General features: G+C 36.6%; 1 protein-coding gene across 3 annotated transcripts in view; it reads right to left on the bottom strand.

The window, feature by feature from the left end:
- Positions 1-25,609, bottom strand: part of TRAPPC10 (trafficking protein particle complex subunit 10) — a 44,359-nt gene that overhangs the window by 15,730 nt on the left and 3,020 nt on the right. For 2 of the 3 annotated variants that reach the window (XM_056328615.1, XM_056328616.1), the window contains exons 2-13: positions 18,009-18,090; positions 17,167-17,302; positions 15,904-16,100; positions 14,129-14,324; positions 12,861-12,972; positions 11,588-11,835; positions 9,229-9,375; positions 6,496-6,610; positions 5,300-5,376; positions 2,535-2,626; positions 1,256-1,396; positions 204-316 (exon numbers count right to left, since the gene is read on the bottom strand). In XM_056328615.1, coding sequence (XP_056184590.1) covers positions 204-316; positions 1,256-1,396; positions 2,535-2,626; positions 5,300-5,376; positions 6,496-6,610; positions 9,229-9,375; positions 11,588-11,835; positions 12,861-12,972; positions 14,129-14,324; positions 15,904-16,100; positions 17,167-17,302; positions 18,009-18,090 — 1,656 coding nt within the window. Of the gene's footprint in view, positions 1-203; positions 317-1,255; positions 1,397-2,534; positions 2,627-5,299; positions 5,377-6,495; positions 6,611-9,228; positions 9,376-11,587; positions 11,836-12,860; positions 12,973-14,128; positions 14,325-15,903; positions 16,101-17,166; positions 17,303-18,008; positions 18,091-25,609 lie in introns of those variants that run through there. The other variant, XM_056328617.1, reaches the window with a different exon arrangement.

Here is a 25,609-nt window from a genome sequence, read left to right as displayed (position 1 = left end):
AAAATATTGATTACCCTTTCACCTCTGACTATTCTTATTTATTGCAGAAATTTTATAAATGTTACGGAGATGACAAGAAAAAAAACATGTTACTTCAGAAGTTATGCACAGGGTAGTGAAACCCATGTGAAAAAGCCTTCCTCTTTTAGGAAAAGATCAGATTACAACAGCTTAAGCTTTAAGTATTTAAGAACCAGACTTACCTTGGTTCTCTGCTTGCTGATTGGCAAAATCTAGTATTTCTTGGCAAAAGCTTCTGCGTTCATCTTCTGTTAAAAGACTATCACCAGCTAAAAGGCTGCTTGTTTGAAGATAGCTAACAATGTTAAGGAAATGTGAAGCAGAAACCTACAACATTCAAAAATCTGACTGAAAATGAGAATTCAGGCGCTGCTTTTCTAATCTTTTAAAAAGACCTGCTTTTATCATCACCACATACTTCCATTAGAAACGAAACAATGGAAGACTTACTATCATCTGAGAGTATTGCAAAATCTCTACTTTCTGCAGACCTACCAAAATATCATTGACCTGTGCAATCTTCCTGCATCTAAAACAATTAGTGAGAATAGAAAATTCATTGTTTGGCAATAGATAAACGCAGCATGTAAGTTAAAGACCCAGTGTGTTGCATTACGCTGCCCAACATTTAGAACTAAATAACTTGAGTATTTTACTATATTTGAATTTATTTGGCTGAGAATCTGCCAGCTGTTACAGCATCACTCACCATAATCAAGTCATAAGACACACTTTATAATTTTGAGCGCTGGAGATACAGGAAAAAGGTAGTAGCAGCTATAGAAAGCCCAGAAATTAAGCTCCTTAATATAGGAAGACACTATAATGTCATATTTACCAAATGAAAAATACAGTACCACATAAAAACTTTCATAATGATGAAGTACAAACACAATCATAAAAAAACCCTCTGTGGTATCTGCTCAAGTAATTACAAACTTCACGCTATCCATGTTGCATCACCCTCTAGAGCCTTGATGTATTTAAAACAGAGAGCAGCAACCATATGCAAAAGGTATTAAGCAAACCAGATGTTAAAAAAAAAATAATTAAAAAATAAATAACACAACCCTCCCCAAACGAGCAGCAACAGTGGAAACAAGAAATAACTCAGCTGTTTGATGTTTGACAGTCTTTACTGTTAAATAAAAGTTAACAGATATGTCAAAAAAAATAATCAGAAATACCATTTTCTCCAGTCTTGATTTTTCTGGTTCCACCTTTTAAAGGATACTTTTCTATCTGTCCAAGGTGTTTCTGACATTCAGCTAACTGTTTTCTTGTATGTGTGACGAGCAATGCCCAGCCCTCGGCAAGGTAAGTTTTCAGTGCTCCTTGAAGATACACTTCTGCCTTCTGCGGACCTTTCTTCCTCCTTTAAAATAAAGGAGTGAGTACAGAGTGATATAAGAACCTTTGCAGCCTTGAAATCTCTACACGTTTTCAAGAAGTGGTGATGGGAATGGAACATTGCATATGAATGCAGAACAAGATGCAGTGAACCATTAGGCTAATATTTTGATATATTACCAGCATATCACTTAAGCAAGAAGAACTGCAGTAACTATACCATGTCAACAAAAGGCTTCATATACAGATCTATCCCAAGTCAGAGCAAGTGAGGTGAAGCTACCTCCCACAAATGCAACAAAAGCCATCTCAAGCTTCTGACAGTTAACTAAAAATCTGCTTACTCAGCAATTCTGAAGCAGGGAAATGCTTCAATGAAAATATTGGTTTATCACTATGCAGCAGTTCCATGGTAGTATTTAAACCTAGTATTATTCCCTCAGGTGAAAACTTCGGTTAATTTAGGAGAATCTGTTGTGGCTAGATCAGACTGCTTTAGTCAACATAGGTGAGAAGCATACCCAAACATATTTTCCCCAAAAACCACTTAGGACTCCCAAACCCTTCAAGTAAGAAAAATAAAATTAAACAGAAAATCAATGCAGGAGGTTCCTTTAGTGGAATTTAACAGCAGGAATAAACACAAAAAAATATATTTGGAAATTCGGAATAAAATCACTATAATTTTCACAGCGCGGGAAACAAACATTTTACAATCAAATATGAAACTGACTACTCTCCAAAAAACACGTCATCTGGCTTTTCTTAGGTTTATATTGACACACATATAGTTAACTATAAAATTTGAAAGAAGTTAGAATCCATGTTTTAAAGCAGGCCATAGTAAAGGCAAAGTTACCTCTTTCCTCCTCCCCCTCCTCCCCCGCCCCCACTGTCCTTTTCTCCCTAGAAGGATCCACTAAAGAACATATAGGACAGTTAAAGGCAAGAGTACTAAAATATGAGTGAGAATTAGGGCTTGATATAAAAAGATTGCTGGTGCTCTTTTTCTTTTTGCTGAAACACAGCCTGAAACTTAGGGCATGTTTACATTTTCAAAAACACTTTTTAAAATTCCTTTTTAATATTGTGTATTTTCCTCAAGGATTATATTTAAATTTTTCAAAGCTAATGCATTTAAGACATTTTAAATATTCATTTACATATAAAACTCTGCCAAGTCCTTTCCCACAAGCTTAGCTGAGCGAATTCTTCCAATATTTGTGTACATTTCAATGGTGGCATGGGACAGATCCTGTTTAAAAAAAAAGAAACTATTATAAGCTTTATATATTTTTTAAATAGCTATATGGTATTTCACACAAACTCATAGCCAGTAACTAAATTGCTACAACAAAATGAGTCACTTTTTAGATTTCCCCTTGCCCCCAGCACACAATATAGGGCACTTTCAGGTCATCTTCACTTTCTCTGCAGTTGGTCATTATCCCATATCTGTGTTATGCAGATGTAGCAGAAGAAAAAAGCCTATTAAAAATTAGATAAGGCAAGTCGTAACCACCAAAATAATAGACGAAATGCAGTTTCAAGCAATTCTTTACACTTTAATCCTCCTGTCTTTTTTTTTTTTTTTTGAAAGCACCTATTTCTCAGTGACTATATGCCATTAGATTATCATTGCAGGACTGTGAGTGTATCATTCCAGCATACGCCACACGTAACATATTTAGAACAACATTAGAGCTTGCCTCAGACTCACAATTAATACTTCAAAACCAAATAAACTACACACAGAATGTGGTAAAAGATTCTTTCACTTTAAAGCTGTGCATAATACCATTAAGTATTTGAAAGTTTGTAGTATGTAAACATACAATTAAACACAGAATGTTAAGTTATAATCGGAACAAGTATTTTTAAAAGAGTGCCTTAAAGGAATTTTGCTTGAAACTAAGCAATCCCAAACTCAAGTTCCTCAGTCATCTTTAATTTCCAACGTAGCCACACTGTCGTGTCACCTTCCTCACCCTGCTTTGAGCTTGTAGTAACAGTGACAAATCCTTCTCACAAAATCAGCAGTTACAACACGCACTGTATACCGCCACCAAACTTTTTTCTCAAGTATGTAAGAATCTCTGGTCTGATACATAAAACATTTCACATTATATTTACAAACCCACAGCCTCTTCTGACTGTCAGGAACCTTTCAGAGAAGCTCATTCTTCTTCACCTAGTATATTAAGATCCTTCCAAAAAAAAATTGCTTAAGAGCTTCCAACTGCCTAAATATTTTGCAGAGTATCTGTCAGAAAGCATCAACTCCTATGGGGCAGGGAAGTGACCTCAAATGAGCTCCCAAAACTTCTGTTAGGCCATTTTTAATGTTACTTATGGAGAACCTAGAAAAATAACTTTTGTTAAGAACTCGCAAGAATATCCTACAATAAACTACGTGATCACTCCTTAACAGATCAGGATAACCAGAGAAGTCTTAGACACTAGCTACACATAACAAATGAAAACCTGTGTTCCTCCAAAATTAAAGCACAAGCCAACATGCTGGTAGAAGATTTGACAGCCTTGCAAAAGATTCAGAAGTTGTTACAGAAAATTAGCCATTGAGTGAGAAAAAAGCCTTTTCTGGTAACAAAAGCTCATCACTTCTACCTTTCAACACATCTGAAAGCTGCATTTTACTTTCCAGACTCATTAAAATTTTAAATACAAATTATCTTTGCTGTCTCTGGAAATTTTAACTAATTCCATGTTCTTCTTCACTTAATACATGGATAAAATATGGTTATATAAAAATTTTATATATTTATGTGACAAAGACATAGGAAACAATCTTTTGCAGTATATCCAAATCTACATTTCTGTTGTATAAAAGTGTAGTCAGAAATACAAACAGGAATAGCCGTTCTTTCATTGGCAAATTCTGCAGATCCCACCTAGTTTCTTAAATTTAGAAAGTTACTGCTGAATTTAGCAGAGATTTTCAGGTCTAAGTTGGAACTGAGTATGTAAGAGCAGCTAGCACTTTAAAGATTTTAGTTTTGGTCCAGCTATCCACCTAGTCCTGCAAGGAAATGAAGTATAAAAATGAAACCTGGTATCTTCAGACAAAATCTTTTGAGACTTTTTCTTTCAATAAAGTTTTGTAAAAATAACTACCACCTAGTTCTCAGATTAAAAAAAAAATTTGCTCAGTTTTCATCCAACTTTTTCCCAGAAAACTTTAATGGTAGTATTGCAAATATAAGAAATTTCAGAGGAAAATTATTAAGGAGAAAAAAAAAATCCCAAACCAACCCCCCCCCAAAATCAAACACAATCTTAGGACAGTCAGGGGTTTTTTTGGTTTATTTAACAATCTTTTACAGAAAAAAACAGAAGATCATTACAATGGCTCCTCAATAAGGGAGCTGTCAGGAAATAATCATGCATATTAAAGCGCAATGAGAATTCCAATGTTTTAATCTGTAACAGCTCCAACCTTATGATTCACAGGTGACCCACAGTTTATACAAAAATCTCATCCGAAGAACTTAGAACATGTAACACCCATTGCAAGATACAAGTCTAAACCATTCAAGAGGAAGCTGAATCCATGCATCAATATTCTTCTGGGGAAGCTTCAATTAATTCTGAATTTGGGATAGCGGAATATGATAGCCATGACATTGGCTTTTTTAATAACTAAGTATACATTCTTAGAGATAATAACTTCAATATTTACAGTTATGAGTTGGAGGTTAATTCAAATATTTGAAACTTGGAGCCCATATAGGGTTCCAGCTGTAAAACAAATCAGCTTTGTTGTGTTCAGTGTGTAAGCAACAACCTTTGATACCAAATTACAGATTTACATTTCAGTGTTATCTTCTCAGGTTTGAATATTCTGGCTTTATTCAATCTATAACATAAACACACAAAACTAACGTAAGTAACCAAAACTCATACTTACCAAGTAGTGTTTTTCAAAAGCTTCTACAGATGATAAGGCCTCTTTAAGTTTCTTGTAAGGGCTCTGTGATGCATTGGCTTTAGAAAAAAGCAGAAAAAGAGGTGTCACTTACTAATACATTCCTATTTTAATAACACACCCCACCTCACTTTTTCCTTCAGTAGAAAGTGGAGAGAAAACTTAAAATAATTTTATGGGGAAACGTCATCAACACTTAGAGACAGATCATGAGTTTCTTCCCCAGGCTCTAAAATAAGATCAAGAAAGGCTATTTCACAACTGCCTGTGTGTGCATGCATACATGAGCAATGTTCAGGGTAGCAGGGTAAAGGCAAGCAGCAACACAGTTACTGTACTAACTTCTCCAAACAGTATTTCATAACATTTGTTCAACCTAGAAACACACACAATTGTACTTAATACCATATTGTGCCAAAAGTAATATTCTCACAACTCCCCGCTGCTGCATTTACAAATTAACATGACAGAAGTATAGTGTAATTTGAAGATATTTTACTACTTCAAGCAAAGTACTTCAAAGGAAAATTACTTGCTGAATTTAAGTTTTTGCCAGACCAAATATGTGTCAATATTTCTAGATGAAAAAAAGCCCCCATTTGAAATAAACACAACAGGCACCACGGCACTAAATTAAGAATCATACATCATCATACCTGCAAAGCAAGTGAATTTCAGCCTGTCAGCTAATGCTTCAAAGACACTAATTGTTCTAGCATATTTAACATCTGAAAGCTTCTTCCCTTCAGAAATATCTTTCCAAGTGATAAAATCCTCAACAAGTAAATAAATTTGATTGTTCAGCCACTCAAATAATCACTTCAACTCAAATAATATCACTTTGTAGCTCCAGTTGCAGGTTATCTATTTGCATCAGATCAAGGATGCTCCATTTCTTTTTCAAATAATTTTAATACTCATCTGAAAGTATTAAAAACTTTATTCAAAACCAATACTGTTCAAGACTACTTACCTAAATGCTGATAAATGGAGCATTAATGGAAAAATACTTGCAACAGTAAGGAGATGCATTGATAATTTAAAGTACTAGCCGCACATTAAAAGAATTCTTAAGAGATAAAGTTCTATCAATGTTTATATATATGTATGGATTTAAATGCTATCTGTTTAAGAAAAAAATCAGTTATTAGAAAGAATGCGTACATTCCTGGTAATACCTGTTTCAGGGCGTTCTGCTCCCAACCCTGCTAACAGATCGACAGTTCTGTTAAGGTCTTCTGAATTGGGTCCCTTCTCTGACACAAGTCCACACAAATAACCCAGAGATTTTAACTGTAAGAGAAACCATACACTTGTTTTCAATAGGCTACAAAAATCAATACACAATTCCTTTTATTCTGTTACATCATTCCTATAATACATTTCCACTCCTGTCATATTACACTGATTGTAAGATCTGTATTATAGACACTCCATGGAAAGAAAGTAGAGAACCTTTCAAATTTAACTGTTATTCTCACAGTAGAAATTAATTTTATTAAGAACTAAATTGCATATAAGTTAACGACTCAAATAACATTGGAACACTTGCATATACATACACATCCCTACATGCATAACACTTCATAGGAATAAATCCTTCTGGTTTTCCATATAAACATGGAAAAAGCTTGAGATGTTTGGCAGTTACTGCCAAAGATAACTTCTAATAACTGTGTTTGTATTCTATTTTTGAAAACAATATAATCAAGAAATGTTGGCAGTCTCAAGTACACTGATTAGACAAGCTTGCAAATTCACCCGAAGTATTGTATTCAGGTGAAAACCTTCTTGAAAAAGAGATGATTAGCATAGCTAATGCTACAGGTTTCGGGAAGAGTGGCTGGAAAGCTGCCTGGTGGAAAAAGACCTGGGTGTGCTGGTTGACAGCTGCCTGAACACGAGCCAGCAGTGTGCCCAGGTGCCCGAGACTACCAAGAGCACCCTGGCTTGTACCAGAAACAGTGCGGCCAGCAGGGCTAGGGAAGGGACCGTCCCCCTATACTGGGCACTGGTGAGGCTGCACCTCAAACCCTGTGCTCAGTTTTGCAAGACCCTCACTGCAAGACAGACCCTGAGGTGCTGGATGGAGCGTGTCCAGAGAAGGGCAATGGAGCTGGTGAAGGGTGTGGAGCACAAGTCTTATGAGGAGCGGCTGCGAGAACTGGGGTTATTTAGCCTGGAGAAAAGGAGGCTCAGGAGAGACCTTCTTGCTCTCTACAACTACCTGAAAGGTTGTAGCAAGGTGTGGGTTGGTCTCTTCTCCCAAGTAACAAGTGTAGGACAAAAGGAAATGGCCTCAAGTTGCATCAGGGGAGGTTTATATTGGATATTAGGAAAAATTTATTCACCAGAACCGTTATCAAGTACTGGAACAGCTATCCAGGGAAGTGGCTGAGTCACCATCCCTGGAAGTATTTAAAAGATGTGGCACTTGGTTTAGTGGTGGACTTGGCAGTGCTGGGTTAACAGTTGGACGCTGTGATTTTAAGCATCTTTTCCAACCTAAATGATTCTATGACTCTAACAGTGTTAAAACAAATCCACACAACTGCCATAAAACCCCTTGACAGCAGCTGGTATGCCTGATACCCAGAAGTCAGCAGAGGATACTGTCTTAAAGAAGTTCAGTTCTGTTGGTCAATTGGTGAATTTATTTACAATAACTCAATCAAGTACCATGGTAAGCCTACAAAAGAAAAAAGGTCTCAGCTTGTCATTTTACTCACCGTACAAAATGGGGATGGCCATCAACTTATTTTTTTTAAATTCCACTTAATTTTGTCACCAGTTGCTAAATTTCATTCAGTCTGTTCCACCTCACTCCTACTCATTATCCTACAATTTTTCCCTTTATCCTTTGTGTTAGAAGAGCTGTGAATGGGAGGAACATTTCCAACTCAGGTACAAACTTTCTATAGAAATGTGTAAGAAGCACGGGAAGAACGTGATGCATCCAGCACCACTTTACACGAAGAATTGTTTCCTTTATTCTGATCACATACATACACTTTTTTTTCTTAAACAGTAACTCTTCAAAGTGAAACCGTCTTTCTCTGCTTTTTTCTTAGTAAGACAAGAACCTCCTAGAGTCAGTTAGAAGATTCTTAAGTCTACTGACATATGAGCAAACTATAATTAAAATAAATAGGAGATATTCTACAGGCTATGCAAACAAGAGCATGAGCTTACACTGGTTTCAAAAACATCCACAAAGATCACAGTACACTATTTTAGTAGTTTCTGGAGTTTGTCATCTTTCTAAACTGTTTTTCAACAGTGGAAAGCAGTAGCAACCTTAGAAATGGAGTAAGTGGAACTCAAAAGGGCATTCATATAATTAGGGAAGGGGCTTAATCAAACTGAAAAGGCTACTTTACAACTTCTACTTCATGGTAAGGGGTGGTAACTGAAAAATTGCAAATTATTACTTAATTGCCTCTTTCACAAGCTGCCAATGGTAACACCTTCAAAGAAGCTAGGGGTCTATTACTACCATACTAATGTACTGAAGAAACAATGAACTATGCAAACATATTGCTGTAATGTCCATTTATGACGGTAAATGCATCCATATCTGGGCAGCTTCTGCTGCTGTAACTGAAACTTATGTTCCTTCTCTCAGTCAACATGGACTGAGTTCATTCTGGAGTTTAATTAGCCAGTCACTATCAAACTAGTGGTGAAAGAGCCAGGGGGACAGACAAATAGGTGAACACACCCTAGTTACTCCCAGGCCTCATCTGACAGCAGAAAATGTGGATATAAGCCTAGATGCCTCATCTAGACTAAAGACAATGTACAGAACCCCATATTAAATTCCACAATAAAAAGTGCAAAATCTGTTCCACAGAAACAAATGGTCTGTTTCAAAATTGTAATATCACAATTGCAACACATCATTTGCTCACCTTCTCAGTGGCGTAGCTCCATAAACCAACTGTGTGGGAAACATTTGCATCTATTTGAGCCCTATCACAGCAGCCTTCTATTCTCTGTAAGACTTCCAAACAACTCAAAAATACCCAACAATCCAAAGCTCCAGGAGGAACAGAGACCTGAAGATGAACAGAAAAAATTAACTGGGAAATAAGTATTAGTCAGATGAGAAAATATTTCAGCAAAATACTTTTCCTGATACAACATAGCAGAGCCTCTTGGAAGAGCTTACTCCAATACAAAAAAACCACGCCAACTGTCACTACCTCCTAAATAATTTATATATATTACTTCACGAAACAAAGACAGCTAAGCAACCAAACTGTTTATATTAACTGGATTTGATAATTGATAACGAAATAGAAGGAAGAGAGGACTAATAGGTACTAGTACTTGGAAAAATTTAAAAACTTTGGAAATTAAGCCTAAGGAAAGCAGAGTTAGGAAAAAAATATGTAAATATACTACTACTTTCCTACAGAGACATCAGATCTGAGACTGAAATTAAAAATACACTAAGAAGCAGATTTAAAAACCTGGAAAAAAAAAAAATCAGTATGTTTCCTTCACAATAAGAAGTTTGTTAAACAAAGGGTAAGACATCAAAAAAACCCCACCAAACCACACACCAAGAAGGGATTATCATTCAGGACATGACAGAGAAAGAGCTTGATACTGGATTATTTCAAGAATTGAGATAAAGATGAGCATAACTAAAGATCTGGAATATAGTCATGATAATGGTGTCTCAAAATCCTGGACCTAAACAATATAAAAACAGTCCTTTTAGAAAGACTATGAAAGTCTCAAAATCCGTAATAAACTAGACTAGCTAATTGACTAATGTGATAGGAAAGTTGAACATCCAAGAACAATGCACTGGGCGGGGGGAAGAGATCTGAATTCTGAAAGCATTTTCAGGAAAAGAATGATCTTAAAAACAGAGTAGTTCAGATTTCCGCTACACGTTCAGTGCTGTCAAGCCACATTAAGAGGTTTTCCTACATTAAAAGAAAGGATCACAACAGGGATAACCACATGCTATGCACAAACAACTGTCACTGTCTCACAACCTGAACACCTGCATTCAGTTTGGATCACCACAGCAAGAAAAAAAAGAGCAGAAATAAGAGACAGTACAGAGAAGAGCCCCAAACACTGGGGGCACAGGACAGACTTAGGGTGGAGTAAAAGGGGAACTGCAGGAAGTACCTTCAGAGATTTAGAAGGGTCCATGTATTTATTCTGGAAATTAAAAAAAAAAAAAAAAAAAAAAAACACACCATAAAATATACTATCTATAGGAATTACATGTTAGTTTTAGAATACATGAAAGTGTCGGCTATGCATCTGAAGTAGATTTTTCTGGTTTGAAATCCATGGATTCTGTTTTGAATGATGGAACTTACTACCACAATATCAGACAGGCAAAAGTCAGCAGCTACTGCTATAATAGCACAGATAAAACTAACAGAGAACCAGACACCCATGGGATTAAGGACATGGATGAGTCACAAGGTGAAATCCAGAAATATTCTCATGCACACTATACTCTTAAAGATATATTTCAATTCACAGACATCTGTGGAGGATGATCAGTGCACAACATCCCTGATAAAGCCTCTTTAGAAGGATTAAGAAACATCAGCAGAAACTAAAGTATGGAGGGAGGAGGGGCAAAGCATGGAGGCATGGAACATGACAAAAAGCTTTGAGCGCTGTCACTTGTTTCTATCTCTCCCTTCTGTCACTGGATGAGATTGGCATTACACATGTCTCTGCCTAACAGCGTTACTGGGCACCAAAAGGAATCACAAAGAATGAACCACAAAAGGCAACCAAAGCATTATCCAACTTGCATGGCAGAAAGAAGCCCTACTGTAGACACTTTTTCTAGCTCAAAACTGCTTTTTGTTGCAGACTACTACTGTGCATATCAGCATATTAACCAATCTGCCTTACTTTCTTCAGTGCAACACTGTTATTGACTTAAAGGATAGGAACTATAAGAGACTCGTAATAAATCCAGGCAAGAAGCAGACAAGTTACCTATCAGCTCAAGAAGTTAACTTTCCAGGTGAAGACTACAATAGTTTAACTAAATACAGGTTTGGTTTTTGGATGTGATGTCTCCAAATTTCTTTCGGAAGACATCCTCATGATGGAACATTCAACTGTACCACTGTTACAATCTGTTATTACAGCATCAATATGATAACTCACAGCCAGCGCTTACTGTTTTCTGGTCACCAACATCTACACTTCAAAAATCTTGTTAGATCATCATTGGATAAAATCATTCACATAACGGAATATATTACACTGACTCACTTCTAATAGCTTGAGTTCTTGCACACAGTTGTGAAGAAGCTCCAATGCTCGCTGGGAAACCTCCCATGGCCTCTGCAGGAAGATTAATAACGTGCACTGGCGAGAAAATAGGTAACTACGCAAGTCCAGTAGAGTAGCTTCTTGATTCTGAATTAGCTCTCTCTTCTCCATGTCTATTGGTTTTCGCAGAATTAAACCATTCCAGCTCCTCACTGGCTGGCAAAAAAATGTCAGCCAGTTTGCACCATCTAAGTAAATAAAGTTAATATCCAAGAATCAACCACTGCTTTCTATCAAAGCCTCTTCTTCCCTCCCAAGGTTGTGAGCTGGCTTATTCTTTCTAAAGTTTATCATATGAATAAATGACATAGTTCTTAACATGAAAAGCAAAACAAAAAACCAACAGGACTTCCACAGCTAAGTAGATAACTGGATTTCAGAACATTCAAACCCCATAGGCATTTTTCCCTAATTGCCTACTTGTTATTAGTATAGTGGCAATCAGTTTGTAATGTGTTTCTTGGCAATTAAGCCTAGCTGAAGTTCAAAACAAGCTTTATCTACTTAAGTATTTCTTACTCAGCCATAATGCATAGATGTGCCCCCACTTCCAGGTATAGCATCAGGTTCAGTCAGTACAAATACATTTCACTGAAATTATTCCTGCACCATATTTTCACTAGAATCATAACACATACCTGATTAAAGCTGTTATATAATAACATATGCTTTAATTCATTAAAAGTCTTAAGTTATTTGATGCTTCTTGCACAGTAATTTTTCTTAAAAAGAAAGTTAAACTTGTACTGCAGATTAAGCACATCTTTCTATTCAGTTTTGTAGCGATTACCAAATGTCTCATGTAATTTGAGGCAAAACTGAATACGTTTCTCCAGGAAGCTCTTTACCTCATGAGTAACTTAACAGTGAACTGTGAAAGCAGCAACGTATCTCAGCCAGCTCAACACTCAGGTAATTAGTTTCAGCGCTCAGTTTCTAGCAATCATCGAGTAAGAATGAAAATGCAAGTTTTCATTAGAAATTGCTTCTAAGCTTCAGAGATGAAAACCAAAACTTTAGTAAGACTATAACTGATGTACACTTGAGTTTGCATACAGCACAAAACAAGAGTACCAACTGCCTAGTGCATCTTCACTGCAAAGTAACATCTTTTTTCTCCCATGCACATGCTACCCAAAGCACTGGGTTATTTAGCAGAAGCATGGTGAAGAAGTTAATACACTTAACATATTTAATATTTTAAGACACTTACCGCCAGCCCCAAAGTTGACAACATATTGAGAAAACAAGGCATCCAGTTCATCGTACTGCACTAGTGCATCCTCAAATTGCTGCAGCATCTCAAAGACAAAGGCCAGTTCTTCCTTTTGACACACAAGCAATACAAGGAGCATGTTACTGGTATTAGTCATGACAGGTGTAACAGCCTGTCCCCCTCCTCTTTATCTAGTGAGGATATATCAAGCTGTAGCCCTGTATGTAGTATCAAATTAGTAGCATACGTAGAGGTCCAGGAACTACTTTTTCCAACATTCTTCCCCTTCCAGTATTCACACATTTAGGAAAACCTGCCATTGTAGCAGATGCACTATTTCTTCCTAACACAGGATGATTCACAAAAGAAGATTAAGTCATACTGCTTTGCCAGTAAATTCTGTTGTGTATCCATATCCTGATTCACTACAAGATATTGCTCATACATCTATTAAAAGTTTTTTTAAAAAAGAAAGAAAAGAAATTGCTAAAGACTCATCTCCCTTAATAGTTACAACTTTTTCCCCTCTGTTTACACTGCGAAACTGCAGTACCAGTTGTATGCAGAGAAGAGAGCCACAGTGGTAAGTAGGAAAAGTCTGAGAATTAGATATAACGTATACAAGAGGTAGTGCATGAAGTCAAAGGAAACATGAAGATGAGATGGAACTGGTGTGGAGAACAGGACTGTACAGGGACCAGAAAATTTCAAAGGAATCAAGACCTTTAATTCTATCAAACAGTAGTTTCTTGCTTTTCTCTATACTAGCTGAAAGAGAGATATATTTAGAAATATTAAAAAAAAGGGAATTTAAGGCATTCTTTATTTGGAGTACTTCAAAACAGGCACTTTTCTAAGAATCGCCTCCATACATACTGATAATAATCTAAACAGAGAAAGCAAAGCAACATTTATATTAAATACAAATTACAAGCCTGAGTGTCTTTGCACAGGCAGAGTAATAGGACATTTACCCAAAATTCAAGAGCAATACTTTCTAGATGCAATTTGTTTCAGTTGAGATTCATAAAACTTTGACAGGCCTGCAAAGATTCTGCTTCTGTAACAGCAGTTCACTACAATGTACCAAGAGCCTGCTGCAAACAAGATCTAAAAATGCTGCTTTTATACCATTCTTTGTATTTCGTACCCAACCCTCAAAGAATGAAGAGAGCATTAGAAGCACCAGAAAGCCAACTACAATAAAAAAGGCCATTACTAAAACTAGGACTCAAGTACTTTCTTCAGTAAAAAGAGACTCTTACCTGGACCATGAAATATTCACAGAAGCTCCACCCTGGCTCAGTCCTTTTCTCTCTCAAAGTTCTCATGTCATCTTCAAACTTGCCTAAGTTTTTGGTGAAAGACATGAGAAGCAACGTCCTGAGTTTGGTCAGGAAGGCATTCCAAGATTCCTGAGAACGGGAAGAGTCTTTCAAAGGGTCAGAAAGTACCACACATCTGTAAAGAGATTGATAAAAAATATTGTTGAGGAGGTAAACATACAACGCACAGTGGAATACTGTGCATACCTGACAGATTCAGAGGGAACAAAATTTAGGTTTTCATTCAACACTAATAAGAGGAAAAAAACAAGGTTGAGGGTTATGTTTGTTCCGGGGTGGGTAGGCTGGGGTTTTGTTTTGGGGTGGGTTTTTTTGTTTGGTTGGGTTTTGGTGACTTTTAAAAAACTTTCCATCTAAGCATAAGTAAAGTCTGTGATACAGTTTATGAGAAGAGTTACGCGTTTTCCACAAAATGAGTACTATAAAGTTTTACTTTTTTTGAAGAATAATGGATACATTATTACAATTACTTAAACACAAGTAATGTTGTAGCTGCCCAAGAAAAAAAGTCTGCTTAGCAATACAAGCCAGCAGGGTGGTTATTACAGTTACTCCTGGCAAGGATTATGCAAGATACAAATCAAGATACATTAGATCTCATACAGTCAGCCTTCCTAAGTCACTTAAAATAATCCTCCATAATATATTCTTACTTTATCTGAGTGGGTTTTTTTACACATCCTAAGTGTGAAAATTCTACTTCTTTTCTCATAAATAAATCAGATACCGTTAATTCACAAATAAGTCAGGTTTTTTAGAGCATTTTCTTTCCTCAGTTTTTCTATAACAGTTCAGTAACATCCAAAAAACCACTGGTATCTCTAAACGCAGGAAAATCTTCCATCCAAGTAAAACACCATTTCTAGTTAGAAAAGTCATCTTACCCTACAGCAAAATGATTAAACCAAACGAATCAATCAGTTAGAAACCAAAAGCAAACTGAATCAGAGCTGTTCAAACTATTTGCCCAAATAATCCTGTAATATACCAAATACCATCTAGGTACAAAAAAAGCGCTGCCAATTTAGAACATTATAACATGCTGACCTGCCAGTCACTGTCAGTTCACTGAGGTACAATGAGTGCTTCCATCTATTCTTTTCAATTTCAAATGTTTATCCTGTCACTCATTTTTAGGGGGAAAATGTCCCATTTAAAGTTAACTCTTAAGGTGAAAAGAAAAAAAACATAATATATAATAGATTCTGTGCAATATTTCAGAATAAGGAAGATAGTATTTACTAAAGTTGGTTTCAAATTAAGACTGGTGTGTTTTATTGACTTTAATGAAAGCAGAAACAGTTTCATATATTCATATTCCCCTCTCACCTCACTCCCATTACTTGTACTTCTGGTAACATTTTTGCAAGCACCTAAGCAAACGAAAAAAACTCTGAAGTTCTGAACCCTGGTTATTACTTCACTGTTCCCCTTAAAGATCTCTTAGCCAGGAAGATATACTTGAAAGCTTTTTGAACCACATTTCAAAGCCACCACAAATCCGGGAATAAACTTCTCCCTTTACTGCTTGCATCAGTCTCCTTCAAAGCATAGGTCTTATGGTACCATCACCTGAATGCTGAACATCAAGAGAAGTCCTTAAATAAGCAAGGAACCTGTTATATAGGGAGTCGAATTTTTAAATCAGCACACTTGCCAAAAGGTCAAAATGTCTGCAAGAAAAAAACGCTTACCTGTCACTTTGTTTGTTACAGAAATCATTTCTTATTTTATCTACGATAGAGGTTCGGGGAAGGATATTTGTTTTGTTCTTTTTCTTGGCATCACTCTCAACTACCACAATTAGCCAGTCCACCGAGTTGTGAGCTTTGAGAACATTCTGCCACTTGGTGATGTCATCCTTGACTGTAGTTTTGTACACTTCCGTGTCCTGGGATGAGAATTGGTGAATCATCAGAATCAAACAGACATTCTGAATAAGAAAGTCATAAGGCCAATTTTGTTCCAACAAAAGACGAACAGAAAGACATATTTAACAGAATTAGTGACAATAAGTACACTTACTGAAAGAAATCAAATGAGGTGAAGCATAGTAAGGTTTTGGTCTTTGAATTTAATTTATTTCTAGTGGTATGTGTTAATTCTTTAGATTACTGAAACTGATATTTTTAAACATAATTTAAATTCTTATTTTACACATTCTTGAACTTTACAACAAAAACATGTTTGAAATTACAAAGCTGAACTGCTTTATTCTCATATGGTAACAGAAGTGTGATATTTCTGCCATCTAACACTGTTCAAATCTTAATCTGTTTAAAAGCTTTTTCATAAAAATAAGAAAACCACAGAAGCGTTGTTTGCCACTTTTTTGGCTTCTGAGTTGTTTTTAAATGGATCAATTCTTACAACTCTTAAGGCCGTTCTGGAAACTTTTTGATTGGTCACAGATCAGATGTCACCTTTGTCCTTCAACCAGAAAATTTGTAACAGAGGCCAACCAAAAAGCAGTGACCTGTAGATAAACAGGATTAAGACTTTCCAAATGTTGCCCAGTTTCAATTGCTGACATACACCAATACCTGACACACATGGAAAATGAACTACAGAAAAAATACATATCTTATGATATTTTCAAGAGGCTAAATCTTAACTGAAATACTCTAGCTTATGAAACAAGCATGCTGTGCTACCGCAGTAATACTGTCAGATCCTGGGCTTTTTCATGACAAAGTACTGAAAACAGGTTATTCAGAAGCCTGTCCTCTTAGTGTCAAGCAACATTACAAAGAAATACTGCTTATGGCAAAAAGTACTCAAGCTGACGAAGTTTTGTTTCCAATAATATTGGGTATGCATGCTTATGCAGTGCAGACTTAATTGTTCAAATAAGCATAAAAAGCAAGTGGCGAATACCAGAAAGCACAAGCAGAAAATCAAAACAATTTCATTTTTAAATCCGAATATTCAGTTTTTCATGATGTTTTCCTACTTACACAACATTCTGTCCAATAAATATGAAGAAAGGGAAAAGTCAAAAGGGCCTTATTCCCCTCTTTGGGTAGTAGCTCCTCTTTAAATTGAACAAAGTTAGATTCTAGATGAATCATCTTTGGAGCACGGCCGTAAGACCTACAAAGTTTAAAACCTGAAATTAGTGGACAAGACATATGCAGTAGAATACAAAAATGAACATGTATTTTGGGGAAGAGGAATACAATGAAATACTCTAGTACTGGAAAATCACAAACTATGTTTATTGAGGTTTGTACAAAGTTAACTACAATTTGGTGTCACTTGAAACAAAAGAGATGCTCCTTTTTGCAAGAACAGGAGCTAGAAACTTGTCAGCTTTCATTAAAAGATTTTCTGTACCTGTAGAACCTCTAAAAGTAAAAAAATCCAAATAAGAAAATTCCCAAAATATTTTTCCTAAACAGAAAACAGTGTGCTGTACGAAAGTTTTTGCAGGAAAGTACATCTAATGCTACATATGTTCTACCTATATTCTCATTAAGAAGAAAGCCTGTCACTTTCAGAACATGGCTGCCAAAGCACATCAAAGCACAAACCAAGACAAACTCATAAATCACAAAACCAAAGAGAAACACAGCATTAATATAATTTTTCTTTAGGTAAAGGTCAACATAGCTGAAGTATGGAAGTGATGATCCTGAAACGCCAACACTTACATTGATAAGTTCTCCTTTCCTCAAGTCAGTTGCTATATTCAATCCAATTCATGGCAAGAGCTTCTCAGAGCACAACAAATATACAAATATACCCAAGTCTAAAAACACACACTGAAACAGCATCACAGAATAAAACGTAAGTTTACCTCCTCCATTCCATGGGTTCTCTAGGAAGCTGTTGAGAAAGTGTAGGATATAAGGAAGTAAATAAATTCTGATCTCCAGCACCTAAAAGTAAAAGGCATTGATCTATTATCATGTGCAAATCACAGAAAAGCAATTAATAAACTATACGATTAATGTTTTTTTGTTTCAATAAAAATATGTTATTTCATTGGCTATGTGGAAACTGGAGTCTAGCACTGAACTACACTTTTTTAAATCACATGCTCTCACGTCCTAATACAACACTTTAACAAGGCACATAACACATATACTGTTATATATTGTGATTTTCCACATAATACATCATCCATATACCAAAGAAAGTATCATCCATACAGCTGGTCCAACTCTAAAAACCAAACAAGCAACTCCTGAGCTGGAGTCATTGGGTAAACAAAGTATATTTAAAAAAACCTCAAGAATTTAGCCTTCACAAACCAGAAGACTGGTTAGACAGTGGTTCACATCCCTTCTGTAGCTGGGCCTACCATGACAAAATTAGTATTAGCACATGTTCTGTGCTTTACTGGGTTTGATTCCTCCCTCCCCATTATTCTGGGGCTGCTGTTAATACCAAGCAGCTCCTTGACCACCACACTGCTTTTGCTGCCTTCAGAAACATCAGGTCTGTTACCACTGTGCAGGTCCCCTGGAGCTGGCCCTGTGCTGATGCAAACGTCTGTGTCCAGCATCAATCACTTGGGCTTTGGACAACTACATTAAATACAACACCATTGGAGCAGCTAGTTATGTACAAGATGGAACAAAACGTAGGGTCTACCATACAAAAAAAAAAAAAAATACACTATCAGTAGCCTATGAATATCAGTTCTTAAATTCTTTTCCTTTGGGTACCAGGAGGACATCATGAGGAAGAGAAAGGCTTAAAGTCAGCTCTCCCAATTCTGATGGTTATCAGCGTCTTTGAGCAAAGCAATGGTAAACTTTGTCAGACATGTTTGAATGCAAACTGATCCGTCAACTATACTAGCCAATGCAAAACACCCAAACAGTCTTTCATGATACTTGAACAGAAGACATGGCATTTGATGTCTGGCAAACAGACACATTCAAATGAGAAGGGAGTAAGGTCAAAAATATATTTGCCACTGAATTCGAACATAGTTCTAAAATCTGTTATGTCATGTGCACTGTCTAAATCTGGGAGAATGAGCTGGACCATGCTAGTTTAACAATGTCACTTATTAAATCTCTCATCTGCATGTTGCCCACCACAGCTATTGCTCCCTTCCCTGTACTTCCTCCTTATTGCCTCATCTTTGGCTGGCTGCATTCTCCTCTACCACAGACTGCAATTTAATTCTAAGAAATCCTTTATTTCCTCCTACGGAGGCTACTCTTGCCCTTCCTCCCCACACTCCACCCTTCCCCAGGACCTCTTGAGCTGAAGAGCTACATTTTTCAATTAAAATTTTAACAGGCCTCTAAGCAATTCTGCCATTTCCCGGTAATTATCCACCTGTTTCCATTTTACATTCATCTGCCATTTTACAGCCCAGCCTGAACAGAAAGATCTTTTTACCTTCCTGTGGAAGGGAGAGCTGCAGAAGTACCTGACATCCCTTCTTCTCCCTCCCACCACGCAATCCCACCTTCTGGCACACAGCCAGGCATCACCTCCACAGCAGCTTAGCATGCTTTAATTTATCTTTGAAACCCTTTTCTAGTCCACTCACCTTTTCCCAGTTTTCTCACATACATTATTTTGACTACCAGCCACTACCGTAATTCTATCACTGTGCAACAAATTAAAAAAAATATATATATTTAGTTGTATGATTAAATGCCAGAATAAGCAAAGCCAGCTCTTCTGATGCCTGGCCACAATAGCTATTATTCAATGATTCGATTTCCTGGAACCATTAAAAAGCAAAATACAAACAAAACCCCCACTCTACTATTAGTGCTTTAGCTTTAAATGTCCAGAAAGCACTTTATTCTTGACTCTTCACCTTTGTCCTGTTCTGACTGAATTAAGTGTACCATAGTAGATCTTATTTAAGACTATAAACAAATACCTAAAACAACTACTGAAATAAGTGTTAGTCATATTGGTAATGCTGCCTTATATCAAGTTACAACATCTCTATGAGCCAGGCAATGGAGAGCAGTCTATTGATTAGCAACTCATTACTGCCCATAGAAAGTGGAACACAGCTCAGCGATTTAGCAACAGCATGATGACCACATCAAAATGACAGCCCATGAAGCTTGGAGCCTGACTGAAAGAACGAATCACATCTTTTACTTCTGGAGCATAACAAAGTACTCTTTCTGTACTGCACCTAAAAATGCAAGGTATGCCACAAAAAAGTTTCAGAATTCAACATCTTGAGTAAAAAAGGACTACTCCAGAATACAGAGGAACTACTAAATGAATAATATTTAAGCACTCTATTGTTCCAGACAACCACATCATATTATCAGCTTAAGAAATGTATATTAGTTTTAAAGCCAGTCAATTTTTCCTCCTGCATTGGTTTTGAGGGCATATAAAATACATGTAAGGATGTGTTTTATGATCAAGGCAGGACGATCCTCTCTTTTCTTCTAATCCTAGAGAACAGACCTTCAATGCAAAATAGATCTGCTATCTTCTGAACACAGACCAAACACTACTAACGTATATTACAAACACCCTAAGGACTATAACATTTCAGGTTCTGCTCAACTAGACGCTGCATCTACTGTAATCAGCATGTTGAGCTACTCAAATGAAGAACACTAAAATTGAAGTTATCAGCAGGCAACACTAGCACAGCACTGACACAGGACAAACATCAAGACTGTTTAGGACTAAGGACTTGGTAAGGACTGGTGATATGCACATTAAATTGTTAACTAATTGCTACAGGACTGCAGGAAGGAGTATCTCAGAGCAAGTAGACAAGTAAAAGCACAACCTTCACAAATAACAATCCTTAATCATCTAGTTCTTAATCACTCTAGTTTTGGAGTGGTATTGTGCAAGATTCCTATAACTCAAGAGACCTTAAACATGGCAGAAGTCTCATTCTCTTCTGTATATATGCCTCTAAAGCATTAGTAGTTGCTGCATCCATGATCCACTTTCTAACGTATTTAAAAAAAAAAAAAAGAAAAAAAAAAAAAACACCAAACCACACCACTACAGGAATTTTTGCTTGTATCTGACTAAATTCTATGAATTTGAATTAAACATTCAAAACCACAAGTAACTCTAGAATTTAAACCCCAAAAGTCTGCACAGAAATCTGAGATTTCGTTGTAGTTTTTTTGTTGACTTTTTGTTGGGGTGGGGGGTGGGTGGATTTTGTTGTTGTTTGGTTAATTTGGGGGTTTTGTTTTCTGGTTTAAAAAAAAAAATAAAAAAAAGACAGACTAATGAAGCCAGTTGATGGAGGAAAGCCAGTCCCAGCTGAAGTGTAACAGATGTAGATACAGCTGAAAAGGAGAAAGATGTGCAAATATGGGAAAGTAATTCTAGAATCTTACCATAACTAAAACCAAGCAGCCTTCTAGAGAAGGGTTTTCTTCTTTTAGAATGAACAAGACCTAAATTTCCAGTAGAGATGATAACTGGGGAGTGTCATCCTTTATCACTTAAAACACAGTAAGAACTACATATCTTGTGTTTTATTATATTATTTTAATCTTATAATTGTATTAGATAAACAGTATTAAATAGTAATAATCTAATTCTATTTCAAAGTTCTACCTATTTTTTACTATTTTAAAATATATTCCATAACTTCTCTAATTTACAATATAAACCTAGTAAATCTTTTATTGGTTTATTTTAATACTTGATTTATTCTTTAGAATAGGGAAAAAAATGCTAATCCACAGCCTTTGGAGCACACATCTCAGCTTTTACGCCATGTATGTCTGAATTAATCTGCTCCCCACCTGGATGTCAACACACACACACACCAAACACAGAAAAAACACAGTAATTCTTTAAGTGATGCCACTCCATGTGTAGGGTGGTTCTGCATGTGAAGGGGTAACAATTACTTTAACTAACAAAGTAATAGAAAGCAGTAATGTTTCAAATGATACACATTAAGAAGAAACACTTCTGGAAGAAGGGAAGAAAGGAGAAAGCACATTTCCTTCCTTTCCACATTAAAAAGTTCAAGAGGTATGCCCTTTGCCACTTATTTCAACACTTCACAAACAAGTTACGACAAACAGGTTATCTGTCCAGAAATCAAATGCAAATAAAGCAGCAGAACCTTAAAAGGGTTTTATGATAAGCCTAAATCAAACATTGAATCAAACAGCATAAGTTAAAAACACTTCTATGACCTTCAAAGACTTGACGTCCACCAAACTGACATCCAAAATGTTAAGATCGCCAGGTCAGGGCAAAAGAGAAACAAAACTTACTCAAATGAGTCTTGGTTGTGAACCTGGCTGTAAAAATCCACCACGTAAACCAAGTAAAGAATGTCTATAACTTTTATTCAAGGACAGGCTCTGTGTCTATGGAGCAGCTCTTAACCATAAACCTAATCCCGGAGAAAACTTCTGAAATTAGCCAAGAACTGAAATGGGCATCTAATGCCAAAACATTCCTTGTTTAGGCTACAGCATAATGCAAAGGTGACTGAATATCCTGGTAAATACAGCTCCAGAAGATCACATGAATCTTCAAACTACTTATTTTAAAAAAACTTATCCTATTGGTGCCAAATTTTCCCTTTCTAAAAGGGACCAGTCAGTCTCACCTCTTTGTTGGGCAAGATCACGCAGCAGATCCTTCTGGTAACTATGCTAAGACACATGGTGACAGCCAACATGGGCAAATCATGCCTGACAAACTTGGTGGCCTTCTATGATGGGGTTACAGAACTGGTGGATAAGGGAAGATCAACCGACATCGTCTACCTGGCCTTGTGCAAAGCATTTGACACTGTCCTGCTCGACATCCTTGTCTCTAAACTGCAGATAGATGGATGTAATGAATGGACCACTCTGCAGATAAGGAATTGGCTGGATGGTTGCTCTCGAGGAGTTGTGGTCAACAGCTTGATATCCAAGTGGAGACCAGTGATGAGTGGCGTTCCTCAAGCACTGGTGTTGGGACCAGCACTCTTTAATATGTTGACAACATGGATAGTGGGATTGAGTTTGCCGACAACATCAAGCTGTGTGGTGCAGTCGGCACGCTGGAGAGAAGGGATGCCATCCAGAGGGACCTGGACAGGCTTGAGAGGTGGGCCTGTACGAGCCTCATAAAGTTCAACAAGGCCAAGTGCAAGGTCCTGCATATGGGTCAGAGCAATCCCAAGCACAGATACAGGTTGGGCAGAGAATGGATTGAGAGTGGTCCATCAAAAGAAGGTGACCAGCAGGTTGAGGGAGGTGATTCTCCCCCTCTGTTCTCACAAGACACCATCTGGAGTACCATGTTCAGCACTGGAGTCCCAACATAAGAAGGGCATGGATCTATTGGAGCAAGTCCAGAGCAGGGCCACAAATATACAAAATTTGTCTGATACAAAAGAACCATAAAATACTGACTTTTTTTGTTTGATGCCTGCCTAAAAAACACCAAAATCCCCAATAATCTATTTTTTTCTAACACTTTCCAAACTTCTTCCGTACTTACAGATATTGTCACTGCAGTATCTGAATATCCCACAATTCATTTTTTTCCCTCTAGAGGAAATTATCCCAACACACTAAATACACAGGCAGTGTAAAATGAAAACTCCCTGAGGTCAGATGACTAAAGCAGACAAACATTTTCCTTTGAAACCAATGATAGACCCAGTCAACTGAGATAAAAGGCTTCAAATACCTTTAAGAGAGCTCAGTGACAAGACTATGCTTTTGTTTAGTTTTTATCCCCAAGTATCAGTCACAGCTAACCTTTCTGATCCTACTTATTTTTCCACTGGTAAAAAGTTCTGCTATGAATCTCCCCTGCAACCCAGATTCATGTTCAAAAGAGGTCTAAAAAACTGAGACACAAGACAGCTTAATTGCTATATAAAACATCTTAGCTGATTCACTAGTAGCCTGCAGAAAAAAATCCTTTTAGGAAAACTTTATATCTTTACTTACTGCTGCACTACTAAATCTTTAAAACAGGGGTTAATAATACTAAGAATATGCTACTTCTCATGACATATGTAAGCAGGTATTTAAGTACAGGATAATACTGTATCAACTACACAATAGTGATGACTTACAATGCAGACAGGAGTCCTATTTGACAACAGGGAAAATGCATTTATAGAATACAGTTGTTCAAAGGGTCTCACTAGCAGCAAATCATTCTAATTACTTGGGTTACCTGCCACTTCTTGTTGGCACGTTTTTTGTTACATATACCTACTAGTAACAGAACTTTTGAATTGAACTTTTCCAGTCCCAGAACAATATTCTTAACTGCAACTGTTTCTTTTTACTCCAAGATACAAAATTCTTTCCATGCCCCCCTTTACTTTTATTAACCTTTTCTGTTTATGCTGCTTTTGTAGATACCTGCAAATATTTTCTGTTCTCAGGCCTACAACGATTTGCTGATGGTTTTGCTCTTGCTGGATCACAGCACATTTTGAACATGGACCAGATGAAAGCAATGCATCCCATTCTCTCCAAAGATTACATATGAAGTTCATTGTACTAAGACAGAGTATCAACAGTAAGAACAAATATGAACACACACAATATATAAACAGATACCAAGAGCTAATAAGGAATATTCAACAACTGCATGAAGATAATTCTAAAAGAATAGCTTGGTAGGGCCGCTCTGCAAAATCAATTACTTCATGTAGCAGGATTGTCTTCAGCTTCTTCACACGGATAACAGAACTAATAATTTAAGTGCAAACCCACTACATTAGGACAAGTTCTTTCAACACAACACTTGGTTGATATATATATGTGCAAGAACATTAGTTCCGAAGATTTTCTCTAATTAAAGTTTCAAACTGAACTCACAAGAAGGAAGCAACATTGTTTGGGTTTCCTAGGAAAGTAATCTGCATTGTCAAGTCAACATTGCAAAGAAACTACTCAACTTCAAGAGGTCCAATGCAAATAAATTCTTCACTCTTCAAATAAAAAACAATTAATTATGGTAAAAATAACATGTCTAGAGCAGTGAGAAAGCTAGAAGCCGACTCAAAATGCTTTGTAAAACATACAAGTTCTGGTAGCAATGAAGATAAATTGCTACAAACTTGAACTGAGAATTTCTAAAGTAATGTGCCAGAGCGAGCATAACCACAGCTGGATAGTGAAACTCCACAGTGGGGTTTACAACCTAGTAAGCCTTACAGTATGAAAACATGATTGGAACTAATCTGGAAAGGAATCATCATGGCACTCAGTCCTAACTGACAAAAATAATTTAATACTACACAGGATGTTGCCATCTTGAGAAAAAGGAAAAAAACTTAAAGAAACAGCACCTTTCCATGAATATACTATTTTTTCCACACTTAGAAAATACGGTTGTCTGTTTGACTAGAGAAAATGTCTCTAGAACTTTTTAGTTAATTCAGTTAATCTAGTTAATTCAGCCTAGCTGAACTCTATTAATCTAAACTCTCTATTAAAA

This window comes from Falco biarmicus, chromosome 2 (assembly GCF_023638135.1).
Source record: "Falco biarmicus isolate bFalBia1 chromosome 2, bFalBia1.pri, whole genome shotgun sequence".
Lineage (NCBI taxonomy): Eukaryota > Metazoa > Chordata > Aves > Falconiformes > Falconidae > Falco > Falco biarmicus.
The sequence above is the reverse complement of the archived record's forward strand: the minus strand, read 5'-3'. Positions and strand labels throughout refer to the sequence as shown.